The sequence below is a fragment of the Girardinichthys multiradiatus genome, chromosome 17 (genome assembly GCF_021462225.1).
Source record: "Girardinichthys multiradiatus isolate DD_20200921_A chromosome 17, DD_fGirMul_XY1, whole genome shotgun sequence".
NCBI classification, from domain to species: Eukaryota; Metazoa; Chordata; class Actinopteri; order Cyprinodontiformes; family Goodeidae; genus Girardinichthys; species Girardinichthys multiradiatus.
This window is the reverse complement of record NC_061809.1, coordinates 26,037,125-26,063,994: the sequence shown is the minus strand read 5'-3', so window position 1 is coordinate 26,063,994 and position 26,870 is coordinate 26,037,125. Positions and strand designations below refer to the sequence as shown.

The 26,870-nt window shown below is 43.1% G+C and overlaps 5 protein-coding genes across 7 annotated transcripts; 4 read left to right on the top strand and 1 right to left on the bottom strand.

Moving 5' to 3' along the window:
- The first annotated feature begins 2,067 nt into the window (after positions 1-2,067).
- LOC124882638 (histone H2A-like) lies at positions 2,068-3,055 on the top strand. Its single transcript, XM_047389078.1, has one exon. It carries the CDS (start codon positions 2,115-2,117, stop codon positions 2,499-2,501), a length of 387 nt encoding a protein of 128 aa, XP_047245034.1. The 5' UTR covers positions 2,068-2,114; the 3' UTR covers positions 2,502-3,055.
- Positions 3,056-3,506: 451 nt separating this feature from the next.
- LOC124882642 (histone H4) lies at positions 3,507-4,901 on the top strand. Its single transcript, XM_047389081.1, has one exon. It carries the CDS (start codon positions 3,552-3,554, stop codon positions 3,861-3,863), a length of 312 nt encoding a protein of 103 aa, XP_047245037.1. The 5' UTR covers positions 3,507-3,551; the 3' UTR covers positions 3,864-4,901.
- An 895-nt stretch (positions 4,902-5,796) lies between these two features.
- On the top strand, positions 5,797-6,366 carry LOC124882640 (histone H2B 1/2). Its single transcript, XM_047389080.1, has one exon. It carries the CDS (start codon positions 5,812-5,814, stop codon positions 6,184-6,186), a length of 375 nt encoding a protein of 124 aa, XP_047245036.1. The 5' UTR covers positions 5,797-5,811; the 3' UTR covers positions 6,187-6,366.
- A 5,093-nt stretch (positions 6,367-11,459) lies between these two features.
- On the bottom strand, positions 11,460-12,275 carry LOC124882637 (histone H1-like). Its single transcript, XM_047389077.1, has one exon. It carries the CDS (start codon positions 12,072-12,074, stop codon positions 11,484-11,486), a length of 591 nt encoding a protein of 196 aa, XP_047245033.1. The 5' UTR covers positions 12,075-12,275; the 3' UTR covers positions 11,460-11,483.
- Positions 12,276-16,238: 3,963 nt separating this feature from the next.
- fbxo7 (F-box protein 7) lies at positions 16,239-26,295 on the top strand. 3 transcript variants are annotated; one of them, XM_047389071.1, is made up of 10 exons: positions 16,239-16,367; positions 17,516-17,638; positions 17,746-17,947; positions 19,392-19,628; positions 19,699-19,843; positions 19,992-20,075; positions 20,149-20,244; positions 20,361-20,537; positions 25,018-25,058; positions 25,484-26,295. In XM_047389071.1, the coding sequence occupies exons 2-10, from the start codon at positions 17,517-17,519 to the stop codon at positions 25,766-25,768; spliced, it is 1,389 nt and encodes a 462-aa protein (XP_047245027.1). In that variant the 5' UTR covers positions 16,239-16,367; position 17,516; the 3' UTR covers positions 25,769-26,295. The 3 variants fall into 3 exon arrangements, with proteins under 3 accessions (XP_047245027.1, XP_047245028.1, XP_047245029.1); XM_047389072.1 differs by having other exon boundaries at positions 16,324-16,454; XM_047389073.1 differs by lacking the exon at positions 16,239-16,367 and having other exon boundaries at positions 17,727-17,947.
- The last annotated feature ends 575 nt before the right edge of the window (positions 26,296-26,870 follow it).

The following is a 26,870-nucleotide window of genomic DNA, read 5'->3' as shown; positions in this document are numbered from 1 at the left end:
TTTTAGAACGAAAACCAATTTTATACGTGTACAAGCCGCACCGGAGTTTAAGCCGCGGGTGTCCCACGCTGTAATGTATATGAGATATTTAGACGTGAGCATTTTTAACTTAATCCGTATGGTAATATAAACAAATGCATATTGCAAATACTTTTTTACTGAACAGTGGACGAACAACATCCAATATCTCCTAACTGATATACACTGCAGCCTACCAGGTCAAAAGTCATTGATCGCCTTCTTCATCTTCTTCCTGCGCACTGAAACCATCAAAGTCCTCTTCTTCAGTGTCTGAATTGAACAGCCTCAGGATCTCGTCACTCACTTGATAATGTTGATCCAATTCAGACTGTAAAATGTTAATATTGGTTCTGTCTTCCTCACTCCAATCTGATTTATAATAATATGAAACTTTCTTACGGTAAATAAAAACAAATTCCCATTTTTGTATTGCTGTAACTAAATTCAAGTCATTTTTAACATCTTCAATTATTTTCTTAATGTTTGCACAATATTGATAATTTTTCAGTAAGTTAGAAATGAATTTCCAGTAACCCTTGAATTTATTTTTAGAATCTTTTTTGGCAACTTGTAGGTTTATCACACAATGATCACTTAAAGGGCTGCAAGAGTTGTTGGCTTCAGTAATGTGTTCCAGTATGGAGTCTGTAACCAACCAGTAATCGATTCTTGATCTTGACATTCCATTTGGTTTAAGCCAAGTGTATTGTCTGACATTATAATTAAGGTTTCTCCAGACATCAATTAGTTTATTTGTATTGAAAAATTCATCCATTATTGGATTCAAAGTCACCTGAAAATATTTTGATGGATATCTGTCCATCCATTCATTCAGCAATTTGTTCCATGACTAAAAATAATCTTATCACCCCATTGTTGAGTCCAAAATTTCACATCTGTTGATTCCGAGTGTGTCTCTTGAAGAAAAGTACAGTTGGCCTTTTGACCTTTGCAAAATAAAAACACTGCTTTACGCTTAACAGAGTCTTTGAGCCCTCTCACACTGAAAGAAGAAAAGAGAATATCAGTCTTTAAATCAAATCCTGACTGAATTGTGAACAATAACAGAAGAACACCTTAATAGAAGAACAAAAAAAAACCATAGAATAAACCGTAAGTCCTAGGAGGTAGAGTAGAAACACTTGAGAAGAGTCCCCTGAACAGTCCCATGAATCAAATTTCTCCACTAATAATATTCAAACAACCCCATTATACTGCTAACACTTCAGCCTGAAATACACTTTCCTTCGATGTAGGCGATGGGACCTCTGAATTCAGGCAGCCTTACCCTCCTTCCTTGCCTTCTCAATTCTTGGCCATAGCGCCTTATCAACCTGATCAGGTAAAATTCTGCATTGCAGCTCCACAACTTTCATTTTGAGGTCTTGTTTGACTTTTTCTTTTTTTTACCTTTTGTGCGTAAACACCATCTTCGTTTGTATCTTTCTTGGCTCCTCAAATGCTCCTTCATTTCCTCCTTTTCCTTTTGAAGAAGTTCTACTCGTACTTCTAAGTTTTTAACTTTGTTCTTGCACTCTTCAATATCTTCTGAGTTGATCTGTACTGTTTTAGCAGTTGTAGCTAGCATGGTGCTGTGCTGCTGTACCTGGCTGCTAATATCATCCAATCGGTTATCAACCCGTTTTCCTAGAGCTTGTAAAGCACCAAGAATGGATCCGACTGCTTCGTCGCTATACTCATAGAATCTGGGGTTACAGTACGTAACCAACGTTTTATTATTATTGAAGTATGAAGTTTAATTATTTGTTTAAAGTGTTTGTTGTTATTAAGACATATTTGTGATGCACTTAGTTATATATGAATTTATTATACCCCAAAAATATGTCCCAGGGACCTACTATAAAAACAATATTGTCATTCACATATTTGTGCTTTGGCATTTTATTTTGTAGGTCCCAGGCACTGCAGAGCGGAAGTGCTCTACCTAGTGCGACAGCTTGACGTGGAGTTTTTTGATTGGAGGATTGGCTTTCTGTTCGGGTCTGACCAATCAGTGAACAGATGATGCTTATAAATACTTGGCTCTCTCCCCCCGAAGCTTTACTTTTGTTTTGAAAAACGAAATTATAAAAATGTCTGGACGCGGAAAGACCGGAGGCAAAGCCAGAGCCAAGGCCAAGACTCGCTCATCCCGTGCTGGTCTCCAGTTCCCAGTGGGCCGTGTTCACAGGCTGCTGAGGAAAGGAAACTACGCGGAGCGCGTCGGTGCCGGAGCTCCAGTGTACCTGGCCGCGGTGCTGGAGTACCTGACTGCTGAGATCCTGGAGCTGGCCGGAAACGCGGCCCGCGACAACAAGAAGACCAGGATCATCCCCCGCCACCTGCAGCTGGCCGTCCGCAACGACGAGGAGCTAAACAAGCTGCTGGGCGGAGTCACCATCGCTCAGGGTGGCGTCCTCCCCAACATCCAGGCTGTGCTGCTGCCCAAGAAGACCGAGAAGCCCGCCAAGGCCAAGTAGATGTTCTCGGCTACAACAACCCAACGGTTCTTTTAAGAGCCACCCACATCTGTCCAAAGAGTCAAGTTTCACCTCATATTTGCTTAAATATGACTCAGATTATTCATCTGACTGCTGCAAACATGAATAATATGGATACAAACAACTCACTGTGTTTATATTTATATTTAGAGTATTGAAGATAATTATAATTGTGAGTAAAAGGTCATTGGTGGAAGTCCAGGAGTAAAGCTGAGCTGAAGATCTTGCTTTGGGTAATGAGGCAGCAGCAAACTGCCCATGTGACAAATAACCAGGTAAACAAGCCTTCTGATTGCATTCAGTAATCTACAATTAAACTAATATCACTTTACTTTAGAAAGTCTCTTGTTTTTATATATATTAAGTGAAAAGGAAGTTAGTTTCCTGGAGTTATGTCCCAACCAAACAATGTTCAGTGATGGAGGATGAAACCTCTTTGGCTGTTAGTCTCAAAAATACATTTCATTTCAACTAGAACTGTTATTCACTGCCTGAATGAAGAGGATATGTCAATAAAAAAACTTTTAACCTGCCTCACTTTCATGCTACCAATGATGGAAAATTACTCGTTTTCTATCCATCAGACTATTGTCATAAAGAGCATCTTCTCAGATGTCAGAGGAGAAAAGCAATACACCACAAACAAAGAGCACTTTGTCATAATGTCTGGTTTGCATTTTTGATTCTATGTATGATTCATTTCTCTCTTTATAACAGCTGGTAAGAATTTCAAGCGTTTTTCTGTCTGCAATTTTTATTTTTTAATAAAGCAAATAAAAGGTGTTGTTAATAAACTCCCATCTTTGGAAAACGAAGGAAAATAAAAAGTTTATCGCTTTGAGAGATGCACGAAATGTATTATGAAATAAACGGAAATGGTTCCTATCCTGGTTGCGAACTTAAAGGCGGAAGTAGAGAGATTGGCAACTGTCTGTCTTCACGTACGTCCTCAATATGTAGTTAAATCCAGACGCTCCCAGTCGTCTCTCACCAGTTTGTAGTCAACAGACAACCTACAACCAGATCACAATGAGTGGACGAGGTAAAGGAGGTAAAGGACTCGGGAAAGGAGGCGCCAAGCGGCACCGTAAGGTCCTCCGTGACAACATCCAGGGCATCACTAAGCCCGCTATCCGCCGTCTGGCTCGCCGCGGAGGAGTCAAGCGTATCTCCGGTCTGATCTACGAGGAGACCCGCGGTGTGCTCAAGGTGTTCCTGGAGAACGTCATCCGGGATGCCGTCACCTACACCGAGCACGCTAAGAGGAAGACTGTGACCGCGATGGATGTGGTGTACGCCCTGAAGAGGCAGGGCCGCACTCTGTACGGCTTCGGAGGTTAAATCTACCGCTTAACGCAACTACAAACAACGGCTCTTTTAAGAGCCACCCACACTTCTGAAGACATAGTTCCTGCATGTGTGACGACATGCATGTTTTTACTACTCTAAAACAAACACAGATCCACTTGCTTTTACAACTCTTATTCGATGCATTTACTCTAAAACACTTTGTTTTATATTCCCAACATTTCGCTCTTGAAAAGTCATCAGTAAATGCCAGCGTAGATTTAAACCCTTCTTTTGCAGCAGGCTCAATAGGGTCAGCTAAGTCTGTGTGCACTGGTCTAGTTCAAGAGCTGTTTTAGCTTCTGCTCTGGATACATTTTCCCTGTAGTGTCGGTTAGTTTTATGAACCTTCTCTTTCATTTTCATAGCTGTCACAATAGTTTCTAGTTTAACACCTCTTGAAAATGACAGTGACCTCATCTTATGCCACAGGTGAATGTCATAACAACCTAAAGCTGCATCAGCATCATTTGTCAAGGAAATAAAGTTTATCGAACACTCTGATGTCAAATCTGGAGCCATCTACAGATGAGTTGACCGTGTCCTTCTTTAAAGTTGACCGAGGCTCCTTGGACGTCGCAGCTTTAACAGAGAAGATGCTCCGTGGATACGTGGGGATGTACAGCGTTCCTGTGGTCGAAAGCATCGTCGAAGTGTTTGAACCTATTCAGGTCATTAATTATGTGAGAAGTTGCACCGGTGTCCACCATTAGCCCTCTTCATTCTTAATCCGCTAATCTGTCTGTCGCTCACCTTGGAAACCAACGAGTGATCATCCCCATCATTTGGCTGTTTTAAACGTTCTTTCTTCTTTTGCCGACAGTTACTGTCCTTGTGACTGGAACCTTTACAAAAACTGCACCATTGTCATTTATAATCTCTAAGACATTGCCGCACTGTCCTTTCTGGCCTCAATTGTAGCACGTAAACTCCGGAGTTTCTTTTTGTCTTTGCATTGCTTTGTCCATGAAGCCACTTGCTTTCATCACATTATCTTCATCCACATTAGCATTAAACTTCTCTGTGCTTTCATAACTTGTCAGCTTCACTTTGAACACACCAAAGGTTAACTTGTCATCACCGCTTTGCGTTATCAGTCACCCCTTCTTCTTCTATAGTGGGTCGCGGGGAAGCTGGTGCCTATCTCCAGCAGTCTATGGGCGGGGTACACCCTGGACAGGTGGCCAGTCCATGCAGAAAGGAACCCAGGACCTTCTTGCTGCAAGGCAACAGTGCTACCAACTGCACCACCATGCAGCCCTGCGTTGTGTGGACCACAAATGGTTTAAATGGTTCAGGCAGACCTTTCAAAATCATTGCAATTAATCGTCCATCGCTAAGTGCCTCTTCAGCATTTCTAAGCGCTGTAATGGCAGTTTGAGCCCAAATGGCAGCTTTCTGGAGGGATGTTAGTTCTGTTAACCAGCACTACTTGGACTAAGACCACCAGCTCATCTGCATACATAAAATGGTTTATAGGTCTTGGCAGGCATCCAGTGTTACAGGCTCTGAGCTCCAAATCATGACTTTTATCGTGACGATGATGGCTTGCTGTGAGATCAGTTTTAGCTTTTACCCTGCAGTGCTGCTAACATCACGTCTGCAGAATAAAGCAGATTAAGTCGCCATGAAGAAGAGCCACAGTCACCATTTTATTCTGTGTGTAAATCTAGAGATGTCATTTTAGCACCTTTTTCTTGGCCTGTGGTAAATAGGAAGTTTAATATAGAAATATGAAGGAGTAAACGGACAAGTACACGTCTGTAAAACTGCACATAACACACACACACACACCATTCTTGCAGCCTTTCCAACCTTCCGATCAGCTGAGCCAATCAGAGGTTGGGGACAGCGGAGTCCTATTTACATGCAGCTTGTATAAGGAGACTCCCTCTCTGCTCATCATTATTCAGTCGCTGCTGTTTCCTAGAAAATCATCAGGATGCCTGAACCCGCCAAGTCTGCGCCCAAGAAGGGCTCCAAGAAAGCCGTGACCAAGACGGCCGGCAAAGGAGGCAAGAAGAAGAGAAAGACCAGGAAGGAGAGCTATGCCATCTACGTGTACAAGGTGCTGAAGCAGGTCCACCCTGACACCGGCATCTCGTCCAAGGCCATGAGCATCATGAACTCGTTTGTCAACGACATCTTTGAGCGCATCGCCTCCGAGGCTTCTCGTCTGGCTCACTACAACAAACGCTCCACCATCACCTCCAGGGAGATCCAGACCGCCGTGCGGCTCCTGCTGCCCGGTGAGCTGGCCAAGCACGCCGTGTCTGAGGGCACCAAGGCTGTCACCAAGTACACCAGCTCCAAGTAAACAGTGCTGCTGTTTACCACCAACTCAACAAAGGCCCTTTTAAGGGCCACACAAAAGCTCTTTTTAAGTGCAGAAAACCTGCTCTGATTATTTTAATTGATTTGAATATTATATTTGGCAATAATTTGATATTCACTTTTTTGTGGGGATAAATAAAATGTTTGCTTGATGGACATCTGACTACTTGGTGCAGGGTTTACTAAAATTACAATTGTCATTCCTTGACACATAATCTATACATATACCTGTACATAAGATTCCTGAGCACAGCTGGACATGTGGCTACACCAACACCTGCAAACAGGTAACTAGCACTACTCCATCTAGGTAGTTTGAGTAGTAGCCTCATAGCGTTATTACGCTACCTGAAGTTTCTGCATGCTGCCTCTTGTATTGTCTCCATAGATGGGCAGTGTACATTGGAGTACAGAAGGCTTTAAAAAGAACAATTTTTGTGGAGGGTGAACACATATCAAATTTTCTGACCAGCGTATTAACTTGTGCATACACCATACAATACTGCCTGTAAATGTCACGATCATCAGGCAGGTCATCAGTTATATAATGTCCCAAATATTTAACCTCATTGCATATGTTGAGAACAGTACCAGACAGGGAAAAATCAGGGATGCTTATCTTGCTTCTAACAATCAAAATGTTGCTCTTCTTGGCGTTATATTTAATATCAAAGTCAGCTATATTGAGAGCATACCATTAGTAACTGTTGAAAACCAGGTCCACACAACGCAGGGCTGCATGGTGGTGCAGTTGGTAGCACTGTTGCCTTGCAGCAAGAAGGTCCAGTCATAGCTGTCAAGTAGACAATGGCATTTTTTCTGTTATCCATAGAAAAAGAGGCATCCCATGGAAGAACCTGATAGCCTTTAACTCTGGTAATGCGAGTGTCATGAAAGGCAGACACAACTCTGTTATCAGCAGACTGAAACAGAGCCAGCGCCACGTCCGGGACCTCGACTGCATCTGGCACAGCTGGCCACTGGCTGTGGCATCAGAGCAGCCCAGGTACTGGTGGAAGACATCCTGGTGGGGATATACACCAAAAGGTAGATGCAAATAAATTAAATAGGACTTCAATTTTTTCTAGGTCTGCAGTTAATATTCTTATAAACATTTTTCTATTTTTTAGTGCAAAAAGATGTGAACTCTACAAAAGGTTTGTAGATTTCACTGATTCAGACCACCTGAAGCTCCTCAGGTACGGCAGCACCAGATGGCTGAGTCTGCTACCCTGCATCCAGAGAGTGTTGAACCAGTGGGATGCACTACAGGTAAGGATGGTAACTCCAGCAGATATATACACAGTTAACTATGCTACATTTCCATTTTAACCATGAATTGCCACCCTGTGTCCATATGTACTGTAGGCCTACTTTAACAGTCATAAGGAGGTGGAGAGGAGTGCCAAAGTGCGCGATCTAGCAAGCCACGTGCGTGATCCAATCGTGAAGGCTTACTTCATGTTCCTGAGTGCTCCTAAGCCTTTATATGAATTTAATATTGTCTTCCAGGTGGGTGTCAATCATATTGGATGAATTAGTGAATAATAGTCATTTATAATTAAATATGATTGTGCTTATTGTACAGATTCATAGACTTGAAGAGGAGATGTGCAGGCTGATCAAGAGGATCCTGGGGTTCCTCGTGCCAGCCAGGGCCATCGTGGGTGTACCTCTCAAGGAGGTAGAGGTGGAGTATGGAGAAGGACATCAGTTGGCTGACGAAGAGCTCTTTATAGGAGCAGAAACAAAGGCATTCATGGCAAGGACAGAGCTCCCTGTGTCAACTGAGAAGAAAATCTTTCGGTGAGTATATTACCCAGCAGTTATATAATTATATCATCTTTTCACAGTATGAGATTATAGGCTGTAGTGTTTTTTGTTTACTCTTATGCTGTTGTGGATCTGTGAGAAGATTATATGAAGCATACTTCAGAAGATGTTCTCCTCCTTTCCTCTTGACCATCCACTCCTGAAGGACATGAAAGTGCTGGACCCTGCTGCTCGCCTTGACATTACTCCAGGGACAGGTAGATGTTAGAGTCAGTTCCTCATTGATAGAACGAATAAATGAATATTGCATGGTTTAGATCTGCAATGTTCAGTCAAACACTTGTTTTACATTACAGTGGCAAGGCTAGGGGCCCTTTTCCCTCAGTTGAGCTTGAGTGAGGATAGGCTGAGAGAGGAACTACCAGGTGACAGATAGCAAGCATCTCCCACAAGAAGACAAAACTGACAGATTCTGGGGACTGGTAGGGAAGGATGTGAGGTTCAGTGAGCTGCCAAGATTAATGAAGGCTTTACTATGCATTCCCCACAGCAATGCCAGTTCTGAAAGAGTGTTTAGTATGGTAAGAAAGATTGTTACAGAGAATAGGATGTCATTAGACAACAGCACTGTTTGTGCACAAATACACTCCATCCAAACGAGTCTTAAAGGACACAAAGTCTGCAACAAATCTGTATAATAAGTCTTTAGTGAATGCCACAGAACCACCTGAGTGAACATGAGAAATTAAAAGAAAACGTAAATGTTTAATCTAAAGACAAGCAATGTATATATAAACTGAAAATGTGTGAAATAAATAAATGTGCTTGAATCCCCTTTTGTGTTTCATGTAGGCTCTGTTATAACATAGGAATATCCACAGCCTTTCAGTGTCAACAAAGGTAGGCTTATTGTAGTCTGTAAGTAGTTGACAAGAGGTTCTTTTAGATATCTTGTACACCTGTGCTAAAATGCAAGGGATACTGGAGCTTGGTCGGGGTCGTGGGATGGCTCACAGCCGTCCCCAGAAAATGTCCCTTATTTTCAAATCCAAAACTTGACAGGTATGCACTAATGTAGGTGTAACTGCTGTCAGGCAGAAGCACCTTACCAGAGAATTAGGCTGTTGCTGCAACAAAATTGCATTAAATAACTGGCTAATACAGAGTTATCCGATACATCTGCATTTAAATCTCCCACAATGAAAAAGCAGGTAGATGCATTATCTTGTATAAAAGACATAAGACAATCTGTTTAGAAATTCATCTTCATTTTGAGAGCACTAATAAGGTGTATACATTCAGAACAATACATTTTTTTATCTCCACAGGTGAACTTAACCCCTATGGCCCAGTGCGAATCCAATCTAATTAAATAACATATTTTTTGTGCCATAATATTGCAACACCACCGGCTATCCTTCCCCGGATTATCCAAGCGCTTAGGTCGGCAGTGGATTCACCACTCCCATAAAAATCTTTGGGCAGGCAATTCAGCCTCTCCAGGTCCCATTTACCTAAAGAAAAGTTTCCAACAATTTGTCCACCACAAAGCAGTGCGCTCTGTCTGCTTCACTGTGTGCAATCTTAATCCCACTCGTTTATTCACAAGGTCTGTGTAAGTGTTGCTCATCTGTGGTGCTACAGGTGCAGATGCGTTCTCAGAATCCTCCTGCAGTGTACTAGCCTCTGATCCCTGGATCAGGCGAACACTATTGTTTTTCGATTTACGCGCCTCAAAACACACCCGTTTTGGGTTGTACATTTCCAGCAACTTCATTGCACTCTGCAGTTAGATGAATTGAGCTTAATCTGTTGCACATAGTCAATATTTCTGCACGTCACCGATTGGCCCAGTTTCTCAGTCAAGAAGCCCCGCAGAGTATCAGCATCAAGGTCTCACATGCGTTTATATACACATAAAGATCATAAACATGTGTAAGTAAATAAAAATACATTGAACAATGAAATTTAGTTATAAACTTAAAGAAAAACAAAAAATATGTTGAATGATGGTATTTTTAAACAAAAGAAAAAGCTTTAAATGCTCTACAATTTGTTTTAAGTTTGAAGACGTTTGTCTGCTCTGATTACTTTCTCTACATCCAATCTGGGTTTATTTAAAGCCAATGTTTTCTTCAGGAATCAAACCAACACAAATCCCTTGTAGGGACATAAACAATCCTACATAAATACATTAAAAAAAAAAACCTAGGTAACAGACCCTTATGTAGCAGCTGGAACTAATAGGTTAGTTTTCACTTCATGCTATTGAATTCAAAATAGGGAACGACTCTTAGAAAGGTAGGTGGCTCTTAAAAGAGCCGTTGGGTTGTTTGTACTTTTGTTAAATTTAAGCACGTTCTCCGCGGATGCGACGGGCCAGCTGGATGTCTTTGGGCATGATGGTGACCCTCTTTGCGTGGATGGCGCACAGGTTGGTGTCCTCGAACAGGCCGACCAGGTAGGCCTCGCTGGCCTCCTGCAGAGCCATCACTGCAGAGCTCTGGAACCGCAGATCGGTCTTGAAGTCCTGAGCGATCTCTCTAACCAGCCGCTGGAAGGGCAGCTTGCGGATCAGAAGCTCGGTGGACTTCTGGTAGCGGCGGATTTCCCTCAGAGCCACAGTACCGGGCCTGTAACGGTGAGGCTTCTTCACTCCGCCGGTAGCTGGGGCGCTCTTGCGAGCGGCTTTGGTAGCCAGCTGCTTCCTGGGAGCTTTTCCTCCGGTGGATTTACGAGCGGTCTGCTTGGTTCGGGCCATGACACTTCAACAGTCTTCGGTCCTCAAACTGAACAGATATAAACTCTGTAGGCGAACAGCGGGGCTTTATAAAGAGACTGGCGGAGCTAGCTCGCTACTGATTGGCTCATGTTGCGCACGTGATGGAACTATTCTAACTCGGCTATTGGTTAGAATTTCAAAATAAAGCGCGAGGGAGGTCTAACGAATGAAAGAGAAAAATTTGTAAGGAGGAATTTCTTTCGATGCATTTAGAAGACATAAAATATCCTTAATATGTTTAAATAATAAGGATAAATAGTAATAACTCCGCCAAGGCCACCAGCTGTGCCACAAAACAACCAAATCTTTGTAGTGAATTAAAGCATGTCTTACTTTTGTTTTGGAAAAGCTCTATGTTCTGGTTTCTAGTTTTAAATTAATACAGATCTTCCTCAATTGATTAATTCAGTGGTTTGCATCGTTTTTATCCACCAATATTAAAGATAAATTAAAAACCAAGTCAAAAGCCATACTTTCATGTAAATTCTGACTGGATTTACTTTGAGTCATGGGTGCCTTTATCCTGCAGTTTTCATCAGCTTCAGCTGAATAAGCATAACGGCAAGTAGGCTAATGTTTGAGGCTAAATCTGCCTAAACCATAAAAAGTGCACCGTTACTTGAAAACAGTAATTCATCAAACTTATGAGGAATCATCTCTAGGTGAAGGTGTGGTGGCTCTGAAAAGAGCCTTTGGTGCACTGAGTGCTGAGTTGAAGCAGCTGTTTACTTCCGGGCCTTCTTAGCTGCGGGCTTTTTTGCTGCAGGTTTCTTGGCTGCAGGCTTCTTGGCAGCCTTTGGCTTCTTAGCGGCGGGCTTTTTGGGGCTCTTCTTCACCACCTTCTTCACCGCTTTCTTAGCCGGAACCTTCTTCGGGGACTTCTTGGCCGCTGCCGGTTTCTTAGCAGCGGCTTTCTTGGGAGTGGTGGCCTTCTTGGCGGCGGGCTTCTTTGCCTTGACGGGAGCCTTCTTCACCACCTTCTTGGCCGGCTTGGCGGCTTTGGGCTCCTTCTTTGCCAGCTTGAAGGAGCCGGATGCCCCGGTCCCTTTAGTCTGGCTCAGGGTTCCTTCGGTGACCAGCTTGGTGACAGCGGTGTTGATGCGCTTGTTAGCCTTGGCCACATCTACTCCTTTCCCAGCCAGGACCTTCTTGAGCGCCGAAAGAGACATCCCCTTGCGCTCCTTGGAATCGGCCACGGCGGCCGCGATGACTTTAGAGAGACTAGGTCCATCTTTCTTGGCCCGGGGAGCGGACTTCTTCTTCGGGGCTTTTGCCGGGGCTTTAGCCGGAGCTGCTGCTGGAGCTTCTTCTGCCATGTTACTCAGTTAAATGTTCTTCTGAACGTGGCCGGTTCAGAGCAGGAGGCGGGACTTATAACACACATGAGAACCGTGAAGAGACAACCCAGCCGGCCGCTCTGCTGCCGCCTGAAATGTGTCTGAATTTGTGTTTTCTCCTACTCGTTTTAGGCTTTAAATCTTCGCCGGATTTATGTTTTCATCATAAACGTCAGTGTAACAGAAGGTAAACTGTTCTCACCCCACACTATGGTAATATTTAGTTTCCAAAACTTTTTCTTTTTACCTGAGGAGGGCTCAAACCTCTTACATTCTCGATGATTTACTGCAGCTGTTGGCGGGTTTTCTCTACATTTCATCCTTTAAAACACTTAAAATCAGTTTGTATCGAGAATATTTATGATGCTTCCATTAGCAGAAGCATGTATAAATCCAAGAAGATAAAAACCGTTTCGATGGCGCCATTTGTTAAATAGTTTGGAAGGCAATTTCTGCCCGAAGTAAACACACGGAAACTGAATGTGAAGAAGCCGGGAGCCAGCATTTATGGATTCGTTTCTCTGATAGATGCGATGGAACAAGCCGCTCGTTTCCATTCAATTTTTCTTTATTTCGGTTGGCATGTCCGTGCAATGTGATCACTTTATAATAAAGAGGTTCACTAAAGCAGCTGATCACTTCTATCAATGGCATTTTACTTGATTTACATGCTGCAGCTTCTATGTTTCCTCTGTTTCAGCAAGGGTCTGGTATATGAATTTAATGGTTAATAATCACAGCCTGGGGACTTCAAAAATAAACCTTTAAAAACGTGATTATAGCAATATTTGGGATTTTTAAATATCCACTTTTCTTCAGAAGTGTTCTGCTTCATTTTTCCCCTCAGCAGAGAAATTAGAAAATGCATAAGCTAATTAAACTACTGCTTAGGACCACCATTTTCTATTATTATTTTACCACTAGTACTCTGGCTGGTTTGTTCATGTCCTCTATTGACTACAGTGTTCACCTTTTTGAATATATAACCTTTTTTCAAATAGATCAGGGTTTTTAAATACTGTTTTGAGAAAGCACAACTCTAAAACAAAATACAGTTTATCACATTTCAGGAGTGTCATTTATCTTTTTGAAATAGCTTAAGGAGAAAGGACTTGCAGCCTTGCGCTTTCAGAATACTCTAAATATTGTTTAAAATTAGGCTTCATCACTAGAGGGTAGCAAACTGACCTCTGACCTAGATGTGAATCAAGTTTAGGAAAGTTTGACTTGCACTTCTCTGTCTTACGTGATTTATAGAAACTTAACATGCAGCGTATTCAACCTTATGAATCTAACTAGTATCTGTGATGACCTGAATTTAAAATGGAGACAAAAACTAATTAAAACCAGTATTTTGCTGGGACAGGAGCTCACCAGTGTTTGAGAACAGATTGTTCATTCTTCCTTGCTGTGAAACATTGAAGATTATTCATTTGTAATAATGATGTGAAATTTACAGACCTAAATAAAGTCTCATGCTTGCCTGGAAACCTCTCTTCTTTTACACCAAACCAGTTTTAAATTAAGATGAAACAAAATTTTTGTCATAAATTAGCATCAGCAAATTTGTCTCATAAAACTATTTGTGATCAAGTTGCAATGGGCTGATGGCTAACTTGTGGATTAGCTATTGTATGTTAGATACTTTACTAGCATATGTAATTAGTTTAGTAGGTTTTCTTCTCAGATCTACAACTAATAGCTGGTCAGTTATACTTAATACATCCCCTTCTAAGGAAAAGTGTGGGCTGCTTAAAAAATGCATGAATAATTATGATGTGTCTTGAGTTGGATGTTGTTTTAAAATACCAAGCCTTAATGTTTTTGTACAAAAAGCTGTTTTTAACCGAAGACATGTTTGTAGAAAACAGCAGGTAAACACTGACATCTCAGAGCATGTCAACAGAAGTATCTGAATATAACATCCATTAATAATACTGTGGCAGTTGGTCCCCCAAATCACATTCTGCTTAAGGTAACAGTTGAACTTTTCAGCTTCCCACCCGCAAGTCAGGGAGCCTTTTACCCCAAGAATCAGTTGAGTAACTACTAAGTCAGTCAACAGCCAGCATATGTACAGGTCCTTCTCAAAAAATTAGCATATTGTGATAAAGTTCATTATTTTCTATAATGTAATGATGAAAATTTAATATTCATATATTTTAGATTCATTGCACACTAACTGAAATATTTCAGGTCTTTTATTGTCTTAATACGGATGATTGTGGCATACAGCTCATGAAAACCCAAAATTCCTATCTCACAAAATTAGCATCCGACCAATAAAAGAAAAGTGTTTTTAATACAAAAAACGTCAACCTTCAAATAATCATGTACAGTTATGCACTCAATACTTGGTCGGGAATCCTTTTGCAGAAATGACTGCTTCAATGCGGCGTAGCATGGAGGCAATCAGCCTGTGGCACTGCTGAGGTCTTATGGAGGCCCAGGATGCTTCGATAGCGGCCTTTATCTCATCCAGAGTGTTGGGTCTTGAGTCTCTCAACGTTCTCTTCACAATATCCCACAGATTCTCTATGGGGTTCAGGTCAGGAGAGTTGGCAGGCCAATTGAGCACAGTGATACCATGGTCAGTAAACCATTTAACAGTGGTTTTGGCACTGTGAGCAGGTGCCAGGTCGTGCTGAAAAATGAAATCTTCATCTCCATAAAGCTTTTCAGCAGATGGAAGCATGAAGTGCTCCAAAATCTCCTGATAGCTAGCTGCATTGACCCTGCCCTTGATAAAACACAGTGGACCAACACCAGCAGCTGACACGGCACCCCAGACCATCACTGACTGTGGGTACTTGATACTGGACTTCTGGCATTTTGGCATTTCCTTCTCCCCAGTCTTCCTCCAGACTCTGGCACCTTGATTTCCGAATGACATGCAGAATTTGCTTTCATCTGAAAAAAGTACTTTGGACCACTGAGCAACAGTCCAGTGCTGCTTCTCTGTAGCCCAGGTCTGGGGAATGCGGCACCTGTAGCCCATTTCCTGCACACGCCTGTGCACGGTGGCTCTGGTTTCTACTCCAGACTCAGTCCACTGCTTCCGCAGGTCCCCCAAGGTCTGGAATCGGCCCTTCTCCACAATCTTCCTCAGGGTCCGGTCACATCTTCTCGTTGTGTAACGTTTTCTGCCACACTTTTTCCTTCCCACAGACTTCCCACTGAGGTGCCTTGATACAGCACTCTGGGAACAGCCTATTCGTTCAGAAATTTCTTTCTGTGTCTTACCCTCTTGCTTGAGGGTGTCAATAGTGGCCTTCTGGACAGCAGTCAGGTCGGCAGTCTTACCCATGATTGGGGTTTTGAGTGATGAACCAGGCTGGGAGTTTTAAAGGCCTCAGGAATCTTTTGCAGGTGTTTAGAGTTAACTCGTTGATTCAGATGATTAGGTTCATAGCTCGTTTAGAGACCCTTTTAATGATATGCTAATTTTGTGAGATAGGAATTTTGGGTTTTCATGAGCTGTATGCCAAAATCATCCGTATTAAGACAATAAAAGACCTGAAATATTTCAGTTAGTGTGCAATGAATCTAAAATATATGAATGTTAAATTTTCATCATGACATTATGGAAAATAATAAACTTTATCACAATATGCTAATTTTTTGAGAAGGACCTGTATGTGGGCCCTACATGAGCTTATCTGAGGCTGGATGGATTCTGACCTGGAGTCAAAAAGGGGTTTCTGGGGCAGCTTGGATAAAACTTATATAGGCAAACATCATCGGACCTTTATGTAGCCCATGGAAAATCCCGTTTGAGCATATTTCTTGGCTGACTTCCTTTATCTATAGGCCCCAAATTTAAATGTCACCTTGGTGAAGTTAAAACTCAGCCCTATCATGTCTGTTTTAGATGTTTCCATGGTTCAACACACAAGGGTAAATGATCAGCTACTAGCAGGCAGACAGACAGAGGAGACACTTTGAACATCAGCAGCAATAGTTTTGTTTAAAAGTGTCTTTATTCTTGCTGTCATTATATGTTTTAATAGCCGCCCAAAAGATTATATGTTGCCCAAACCTAGTAGGGTCAGAAAACAGCTGGGTCATAAATCATATAGATTTATATATATAAACTTTTTTTTTTTTAACAAGACGAAGTTGTTCTACGTGATGTTTTGTGATAATAATCAACTGGCGAGCTTTACTTTGAAAATCCAAAGCGGAAGCTGCTTTAAGCGGAGGTTCCGGTAGTGTTTTGTCGCCAAAGAAACGAAATGAAATCTGCTGAAAATCTTCCCGTTAGGACATCATGTGAGTGTTTTTCTGTTTCACTTCGATGCTACGTTGCTGTCTGGATGCAAACAGCTGGTTTAATTAACCAACCAGTTCACTAACGAGGTGAGACAAAAGTCTCAACTGTTGTTCCGCAGCGATTAACTTAAGCGTTGCTAACCTCCAGAAGCGAAACAAAAAACAGCTGATATTTGGAACAGGTTTCTGTCGTGTTTAACTGATCAACACCCGTTTTATGTGTGAATATCCATAAATAGCAGGGCGGCCTTAGGTCAAGTCTGAGTTTTGCCGATTTCTGTAAATTCAAAGTTGTTAATCGCTAACAGGAAGTGACATTTGTGAAAAGGAGCAAAACAAAACGAGGATGACGCACCAGAAATTACTTTTATCACACCATCAGTAAGACTGATGTTGAATCAAACTGCTACCCTGACATAAAAACGCCTTTATGTGGTGATAATGTTTGTGTCAAACCTTCCTCTTGCCTAGAGGGTCGGTGGTTTCATTGCTATCAGATCATTGATGTTTTGGGGCCAGATAATCCCAAACAGACTGTTGGTATTAAATGATTTGTTCTGACTTGGTTTAGAGATGAAGAAACTGCATTTTCTGTGTATAATTAGAGTAACTACTTATGTTTTTTTTAGTGGGGCTCGCCAGGGAATTTTAATGAGATGATATTCCTAAGCAAATCTGCCCTTTTAAATGTAATGAACCTAATTCCTTCTTGAGCATGAGTACAGATGACCAATGGACAACTGTAAAGTCAGAAGTCTTCTCTGTGATTAATTAGACCATAAATGTTTGGCAATAAAAATGCTTTTTATTGCTTTTATGTAATATTTAAAATGTTTCATGTTTATTGAGCAGCAATACTGAAATCTCTTTGTTTAGATGCATTTAATTGTTGGGAAATAAGTTCCAGATTTCTCTGTATTTGTCCTGCCAACCACTAATCAGAGGCAATTTTTTTTTTGTTTTGCATCATTTTGTTTGCAGAATAAAAATGTATTGTTGTTGTTAATCAGATTTTTCTGTTTTAGCAGCTGAGCGTAAAAGCTTGGTGCCAGTCTGTGCCAGCCTTGGCGTTAGGAGCTGATTTTGCAGTGTCACTTTCTGTTTATGTGGACTGAGGTCATGTGATATGTCCTTTCTCTCTACCTCAGCATGAAGCTGCGGGTTCGGATCAACCGGCAGACGAGCAGGGTGGAGTTACCGGGAGAAGAACCCACTTTGCAGGAACTGTCAGATCTCATCAAGCAGAAGCTGCTATCCCATCATGGACTCAGGTCAGAGTTTTGGATTAAATTCACCTTTCTGTCTCTTTTTAATAGATGCATACAGATAAACCTATTCATGCTGAGTTTAATCTTTCAGTCCAACTGTCTCCGTACAGTGCCGACATAGAGTTCAGTTTGTCTCTGAACGGCTCAGAACTCCTCTCAGAATCTGGTCAAACTCTGTCAGCCTGTGGAGTCGTTTCCGGAGACCTGATCAGTGTCCTTCTGCCGCAGCTTCCACCAGCCAACATGGCAGCCTCAGAAAGGACCACAAACTTCACAAACAGCCAGCAGGCTGCCAGCGGGACCACTAGCCAGGTGAGTTATATTAGGTGTGCTGTAGTGTATGTGGATCGCCACGCACCCCTGCATGTACAATACTAGTCTAACATGGGAAAAATATACATAACAAGTCATAGTAGAATAAAATAGCACAGAGTTTGACATGCAGCAGGTAAATACGTATAACAACCTTTCTTTTTGTAAATATATTTCTAAAGATGCTGTTTATTAATCAATGTTATTCACACCATATTTCAAGAGTAATGTAAGTAATTTCTTCATATAAAGACATTGAAATAGATTTGAACAGAAAGTTTGTGTGATAAAGTGGAATGGCAGTGGGGACAGATACTGAACACGCTTACTGAAATATATTACTTAGTATGAAAGCTTTTTACTTCCTTAACTGTTGAGATGCTTTTTCCAGAAGCGATTTTGAAACATTCTTCCGCACAAGCTTTCTTTTGGTCTTGAAGGTTCTGGGGGCCTCTTCTATGCACTGTGATCTTCAGCTTGTTTCATTGATCTTCATTTAGATTCCATTGTTGTAATTGGCTGGGCCTGAGCAGCTTTAATTTCTTTCTTTTAGACCAGCTGAGAGTTTATTTGGCTGTAGTTTCATTTTCAGAATCTTATCAAGATTGTCATTTTCTCCATTTTTCCTTCTGTCAGTTATTAGAAGTCTACCAGTGTTGTGTGTTGAGCCTAACACCATGACGATCCCACGTCCTAACCTCACTGTTGATACCTTAAAGGTTGGGGTGATGTGGAGTGCCATTTCCCTCCAAGCATAATGTGTTCAAAGACAGCCGAAGTTCAGTTTTTGTCTAATCTTACCAGGGAATATTCTCACAGTATTTAATTGATTTGTCAAAATGTTGTGCTGCAAACCATAAACAAGCTTCATTGTACTTTTTCTTCAGCTGTGGAGTCTTGTGCAGTGAGTTTGCGCAAAAACCAACTCCCCTTGGTGTGTGGTTGCTTTATTGTGTGATGATGTTCTTTCCACATCCAGGCTGGTTTTGGTTTCTAAATCTCTGTTTGTAACCCTGAATAACACCAGCGGGGTCTCAGTTTTCATCCATAAACTGCAGTAAAATAAAAGTGGTTGGTCAGTGGAGCGTTCAAGTGAATTATTGGCTTTAGAAGGTCTGGAATCATCATTTTCAGGTTCCAGGAAACCGAAACTCTACATTTCATCTGTCTGCATCTGAGCTTTGAGCAGTCAATAAAACTGGAGCTTGTTTTTTTTTGGGAAAATCAAGGAATGACTGTAAACTTTTTCCACAGCTTCATCATAATCTGCGTATGTCTGAAACCGCAACTCTGCACTTATAAAATATTATTGAGTCTGTGAAAATGTATAAAATGATCACATATCTTGACTCTTGTTCACCTGTAACTTTAGTTTAGTTTAGTGTAGTTTTGTTGTTGCTCTGTTTCAGACAATCCTGACAGTTTTGTTCTTGTTCTGCTGCAGAACAACAGCAGCAGCAGCACTTCTGCAGCGCTGACAGAGCCCCTGCAAACCTGTGACATGCAGGACTTTGAATCAGTGCCTCCTGTCTGGGAGCCCATGCTGTGCAGCGAGGCGGAGGATGGTGAAGCACCTCTCTCTCTGGAGCTGCTCTACCACACGGCCCAGGTTGCCAGTCCCAACGACGCCGTGATGGTGGCTGCACATCTCCTCATGCTAGAGACCGGGTTCGCTCCTCAGGTGAAGCAGTAGAACACACAGATTTTTCTATTATATGTGCGGGTTGATCACATTTCTGTTGTGTGTTCAGGGCAGCGAGCTGAAGCCTGGGGAGATGCCTGCAGGATGGAGGTCTACAGGTGGAGTCTACAGGCTGCAGTACGCTCATCCTTTATGTGGGGGCAGTCTGGTATCTGTGGTGGCTGTGGGCATGGCCCCGCTGCTTGTCATTAATGGTAAATGCAGTCTCCTCCTGCTCCTCTTTCACATCTTAAACAGTTTCCATGAACTGGAACACAGTTCACCCTGAGTTTTTAATCAGAAATGTTTGTCCTTAAATCTCTTAAACCTGTTTCATTACCTCCTCTGTTCGTTTCTTTGCAGCGATTCTAAAGGTGACTGAAACCATCGACACAGCTCGGAAACTGCAGCTAAACGCGTCCACCTATGTGATTCACGAGTGGCCAGGTACAGGCGTGCTTGGTTGGTTAAACGAGGTCCGACTGTCTACCTGTGTTTAACCTTCCCTGCTTTCATCCAGGAGAGAACGCAGCTGCAGCCTTCAAGGATCTCAAGAAACTTTCCAGAATCTTAAAAGACCAGCTGGCGTACCCGCTGATTGCTGCGGCAAGAGAAGGTAACAGCCAGAATCAACAATACACCTGAACTCTATTAATTGTGTAGAAGTTGTAGTCAGACAGTCAGAAAGCAGGTTTAATCATATAAACCGACCGTGGTGGTGTGTTTTCTCAGCGATGGCTCTGCCAGTAGCGTTCGGTCTGCCGGCTCTTCCTCCTGAGCTCCTTCTCCGGATCCTCCGGCTGTTGGACGTCCGCTCCGTGGTGAGACTGTCAGCGGTCAGCTGGCACTTCAACACCGCCACGTCGGACTCCACCCTCTGGAAGCACCTTTACCTCCGGGACGTCCAGAGTAAGACGTGTACAACAAAACTTTTAACTGAAACTTTTGCTTCCATAGTTTTTATTTCTGTTCTTTATTCAGGAATAAAGCGGCAAGGGGAGAAAGTCCTGCTAGTCCAACAGTTATAGCTGAACTCGGTGTTATAGCTCCACCTCAAACTCGCTGGATGTACAGTACTGACCAAACGTTTGGACACACCTTCTCATTCAAAGACTTTTCTTTATTTTCATGACTATGAATATTGTAGCTTCACACTGAAGGCATCAAAACTATGAATTAACACATGTGGAATTATATTCAATTCAGTTTTGTTTATATAGCGCCAATTCACAACACATGTCGTCTCATGCCGGATGAGCATGTAGAGACAGTGGACAGTCACTGGCGTTGACTTTGCAGCAATCCCTCATACTGAGCATGCATGTAGCGACAGTGGAGAGGAAAAACTCCCTTTTAACAGGAAGAAACCTCCAGCAGAACCAGGCTCGGTGTGAGCGGCCATCTGCCATGACCGACTGGGGGTTTGAGAGAAACAAAAAAGTGTGAAACAACTGAAAATATGTCTTATATTCTAGATTCTTCAAAGTAGCCACCTTTTGCTTTGATTACTGCTCCGCACACTCTTGGCATTCTGTTGGCATACTTAGCTGCTTTTTTCTTGCCATAATACAAATTCTAACAGTCTATTCAGTAGGACTATCAGCTGTGTACTATATCCACCTCATGCACAACACAACTGATGGTCCCAACCCCATTTACAACAAGATGGCGCCGCAGATGGTCGCCTCGGCGTGTTGGTGCGCATTGTTTTGTTTTGTTTTTTGCTTTAAAACGGTCTTCTGTGATGGTACCCGGAGCTCTCTCACCAGAGAAGAACTCATGAACATCAGGGCTACTACACCAGAGGAGTTATTTCCAACATTTCTGCCTACTGCTCTGGAATATTTGGACATTCTGGTCAAAGGTGCGCTCACCTTTGTTCACGCGGTGAAACGCCGGAAGAGAGGGAAACGGGCTGGGGTGCTGGTACGTCTTCGCCAGCGTGGACTACGAACACCGTTACCTGGAATATTTCTCTCTAACGTGCGCTCACTTCCCAACAAAATGGAGGAACTACAACTGTTGTTGGGGAAAAACAGGGACTTTTATTCATCGGCAGTTTTGTGCTTCACGGAGACGTGGCTGTGTGGATTAATACCGGACTCCGCGCTGCAGCTGGCAGGATTCCAGCTCTACAGAGCGGACAGAGACACGGAACTCTCCGGCAAAGCGAAAGGTGGAGGAATCTGTTTTTACCTCAACAGTGGTTGGTGCAACGACGTGACAGTGATTCAGCAGCACTGTTCTCCAGACCTGGAATCCTTCATCATAAACTGTAAGCCTTTCTATTCCCCCCGTGAGTTCGCTTCGTTCATCCTGGTCGGTGTTTACATCCCACCGCAAGCTAACGTGCAGGTCGCACAGCGCATGCTCGCCGACCAGATACTGAGTGTGGAGCGGACCAACCCGGACTCCTTAGTAATCGTCGCTGGTGACTTTAACAAAGGTAATCTGACCCACGAACTTCCCAAATACAGACAGTTTATAAAATGTCCGACCAGAGAGGACAACATTCTGGATCACTGTTACACCACCATCAGAGACGCTTATCACGCCGTCCCACGTGCTGCACTGGGCCAATCCGACCACATCATGGTCCACCTGATTCCTGCATACAGGCAGAAACTAAAGCTCTGCAAACCTGTTGTGAGGACGACAAGGAAGTGGAGCAGTGAGGCTGTGGAGAATCTCCAGGCGTGTTTAGGCTGTACAGACTGGGATGTATTCAGGACTACTACCAACAGTCTGGACGAGTACACAGAGGCTGTGACTTCCTACATCAGCTTCTGTGAGGACAGCTGTGTACCATCATGCACCAGGGTGAGTTACAACAACGACAAACCCTGGTTCACAGCTAAACTCAGAAGGTTAAGACTGGATAAGGAAGAGGCCTTCAGGAGTGGGGACAAAGACATATACAGAGAGGTGAAGTACAAGTTTGGCAAGGCAGTGAAAGAGGCCAAACGACTGTACTCTGAGAAGCTCCAAAACCTGTTCTCAGCCAACGACTCTGCGTCTGTCTGGAAAGGGCTCAAGCAAATCACCAACTACAAGCCGAAAGCCCCCCACTCCATCAACGACCGACGCCTCGCCAACGACCTGAACGAGTTCTACTGCCGCTTTGAAAGACAAAGGGACAGTCCTGCAACCATCTCCCACGACGCCCCCCAACAGCTGCAGCCACAATCCACCACCCCCACCTCCCCAACCTCAAGAGGGGCCTTGGCACCTCCAATCCCCACCCTGAAGTTCCCCCCCACCAGCCCCCTACCCACGCCGAGGACGGCTCTTTCCATCCAGGAGAGGGACGTCAACAAACTCTTCAGGAGACAGAACCCCCGGAAAGCTGCTGGTCCGGATTCTGTCTCACCAGCCAGCCTGAAGCACTGCGCTGATCAGCTGTCTCCAGTCTTCACAGACATTTTTAACACCTCACTGGAGACATGTCATGTGCCAGCCTGCTTCAAGTCCTCCACCATCGTCCCTGTTCCCAAGAAGCCAAGGACCACAGGGCTTAATGACTTCAGACCCGTCGCCCTGACCTCTGTGGTGATGAAGTCCTTTGAGCGCCTTGTGCTCTCACACCTAAAAGACATCACCGACCCCCTCCTGGACCCCCTGCAGTTTGCCTACAGAGCCAACAGGTCTGTAGATGATGCAGTCAACCTAGCCCTTCACTTCATCCTCCGGCACCTGGACTCCACAGGAACCTACGCCAGGATCCTGTTTGTGGATTTCAGCTCTGCCTTCAACACCATCGTCCCAGCTCTGCTCCAGGAGAAGCTCTCCCAGCTGAGTGTGCCCGACTCCACCTGCAGGTGGATCACTGACTTCCTGTCTGACAGGAAGCAGCGCGTGAGGCTGGGGAAGCACGTCTCTGACTCCCTGACCATCAGCACCGGTTCCCCCCAAGGCTGTGTTCTCTCTCCTCTGCTCTTCTCCCTGTACACCAACAGCTGCACCTCCAGTCACCAGTCTGTCAAGCTTCTGAAGTTTGCGGACGACACCACCCTGATCGGACTCATCTCTGATGGTGACGAGTCCGCGTATAGATGGGAGGTGGACCATCTGTTGGACTGGTGCAGCCAGAACAGCCTTGAGCTCAACGCTCTAAAGACAGTGGAGATGGTTGTGAACTTCAGGCAGAACCCAGCCCCACCTGCCCCCATCACCCTCTGTGACTCCACAATTGACACTGTGGAATCTTTCCGCTTCCTGGGAACCATCATCTCCCAGGATCTCAAGTGGGAGCCAAACATCAGCTCCCTCATCAAGAAAGCCCAGCAGAGGATGTTCTTCCTGCGGCAGCTGAAGAAATTCAACCTGCCAAAGACTATGATGGTGCACTTCTACACAGCCATCATTGAGTCCATCCTCACCTCCTCCATCACCATCTGGTACGCCGCTGCTACAGCCAAGGATAAGGGCAGGCTGCAGCGTGTCATTCGGTCTGCTGAGAAGGTGATTGGCTGCAGTCTACTGTCGCTCCAGGAACTGTACACCTCCAGGACCCTGAAGCGGGCAGGGAAGATTCTGGCTGATCCCTCCCACCCCGGTCACAGACTCTTTGAGACTCTCCCCTCTGGCAGGAGGCTGCGGTCCATCCGGACCAAAACCTCACGCCACAAGAACAGTTTTTTCCCATCTGCCACCAGCCTGGTTAACAAAGCCCGGAAACCACCCTGACATTCCCCCTTTCCCCCACACCCCCCCTTTTTTTGCTGACAGGACACCTGTAACCTGTAACTCTATGCGTTACATTAACGCTCAGCTTGGACTCCTGCTTACTTGCACTGCTTTACTTGCACAATGATCACCTGCACTGTTGTATTGCTCTTGCATCTTATACTGCTCTATATTTACTCTCACTCACTTAAAACTGTGCACTTATATTTATATTATATTGTAGATATGTTTGTACTGTTTAATTTGTACTGTATTGCACCGACTACGCCAAAACAAATTCCTTGTATGTCCAAAAACGTACTTGGCAATAAAGCTTTTCTGATTCTGATTCTGATTCTGATTATAAGGCTTGAAATCCCACTTATTAAACCTGACAGGGCACACCTTTGAAGTGAAAACCATTTCAGGTGACTACCTCTTGAAGCTCATCAACAGAATGCCAAGAGTGTGCGGAGCAGTAATGTTTTACATGTTTTTCTTTCCTCTCAAAGGACTTGAAATATTTGAATTTTTCCCATTTTTAATATTTTCCTTATTCACTTCTATAATAAGGTTTATTTCTGAATCAAAAACTTAATTAAATGTGTATTTTACTGAATCGTTGCATTTGCTTCTGGGAAACACATCTCAATCCTGTTTCAGTGAAATATCATGCAGCCTTTTAGTGGTTTTGATTTGGGGTTTTTTTTTTTTGTATTTTCAGATCCAGATCGCAGCAGATCCAGAGACACAGACTGGAAACAGGTGAGAAACAGAGAAACGCCTGCTAAATAATTCTAAAATAAAAACTTATGCTAGGATTATTTGGTAATTGCAAAACTTGGAATGAAATTATGTTTGTCCAAACAATTTGGACATGGTGAAAACAACGTCACACCGCTGACATTGCTTCTCTGCTTCAGTGAAACGCCCCACAGTCCTTCAATGCATCACTGTCACATGACCAAACAAACACCACATGGCCACCCCTCTCCCCTCCCAAACCATATAAAGGTTCAAAGCCAACAGTCTTTTAATGCAGAAAAAGCGCTCAAATTAATGTCCATCCTTTGAAACTGTGTCTTGTAACATTGAATGTGTTTAATTTTGCTACATTCCAATCAATTCTTCATCAGTTTTTCTTGTGGGACTTCTGGTGAACTCTTTGTTCCAATTTTTTTTTCTTCCAGCTTTACAAAAAGTCCTACAAGATCCGCTCACTCAGGCATCCCGTTCGTCCCTATTCCCTGCCGCCCTTCCCTCTACGTGACATCATTATCCCAGTCCCACGCCCCCTCTTCCCTCCGCTGCCAGGGATCATCGGGGGCGACTACGACCAGAGGCCGAACCTGCTGCCCCGCCCTCGCTTCGACCCGATCGGCCAGCTCCTGGATCCGGCTGCGAGTCGACCTCGTTTGGATTTCCACAGACCAGCAGGAGGAAGACCAGCACACATCCGAAGAGGATTCATCTGAGGGTTTATTCCAGAACTGAACAATAAAAAAAATGGGACTAAAAAAGTTTATCTAAGTATATGTTTGGTTCTGAAGTTTCCAAAAATAGGACTGAAAATTCTTGGATTTCTTAAAGAAGCAGCTCTCCTTCAACACCTGAATGTTTGAAGTAAGACAACATAAATCTCTAACTGAATGTCTACAAATGAGAGAAGAAAATGTACTTAAAATTAAAATTTGAACTGAAAATGAATCTACCTGAAGGATGTATCCTCCAGATGAGTCAGACAGCAGGCCTCAGAAACCTGGCAGATGATTCACAAGCTCATGGTGTGGTCGCAGCTTCAGTTAAACTTATTAAACAGGATCAAATCATGTTTCCATGGCAGATTTATGTGAACAAGAGTCTGTTTTTGCCACTACAAACTGAAAGCTTTGTATTATTTTTGTATTCAAGCTCTTTAGGGGCAAAACATTTCCTTTGTTTAAGCTCAGAGGCATCATGTTGAGGTTTAACAGCTTTAATAAAATAAATCAGTCCAGAAAAACACTTGTAGATATTTTTCACAATGTCTTCTAAATAAAATCAACTAATATAAAAGAAATAAACCACAGGATTGGTGAGGTATAATTTTTAATTCCCAGTTTATTTCTGGGATTTATAAAGAATAGTTTGGGGTTTTCAAATTTTGACAAATTATCACTAAGTTATTAAATGCATCCATCCATCATCTCTTATCAGAAGTTTAGTTTTTAGTTTTTCTTTTGGTTTTGGTTTTCTTATGTACCTTCATAAATATATAAACATACATTGGAATAATGCTTTTTCTGCAGCGATACAGCAATCTGTCGGCCATATTTGTCAGGGTAAATTTCAGATTTTCAAAAAAACATCTTTAAACATAGCTTCATTTTAGAAGCTAAAATCTCCATGCTAATAGTTAAAAAAAATACTTCACATTTTCAAAGCTATGCTTTTGTTTTTTGAGTGGCACGTTTCAGTGAGAGAAAATGTTTATGAATTGGTTTAATTCTCAGCATAAAGTCCAGGTTCCTCCTCTCCTCGATACAAATGACGTCATCTTTTGTCTGGGAAATAAATGTGCGCTCGTTTAAACCGGGG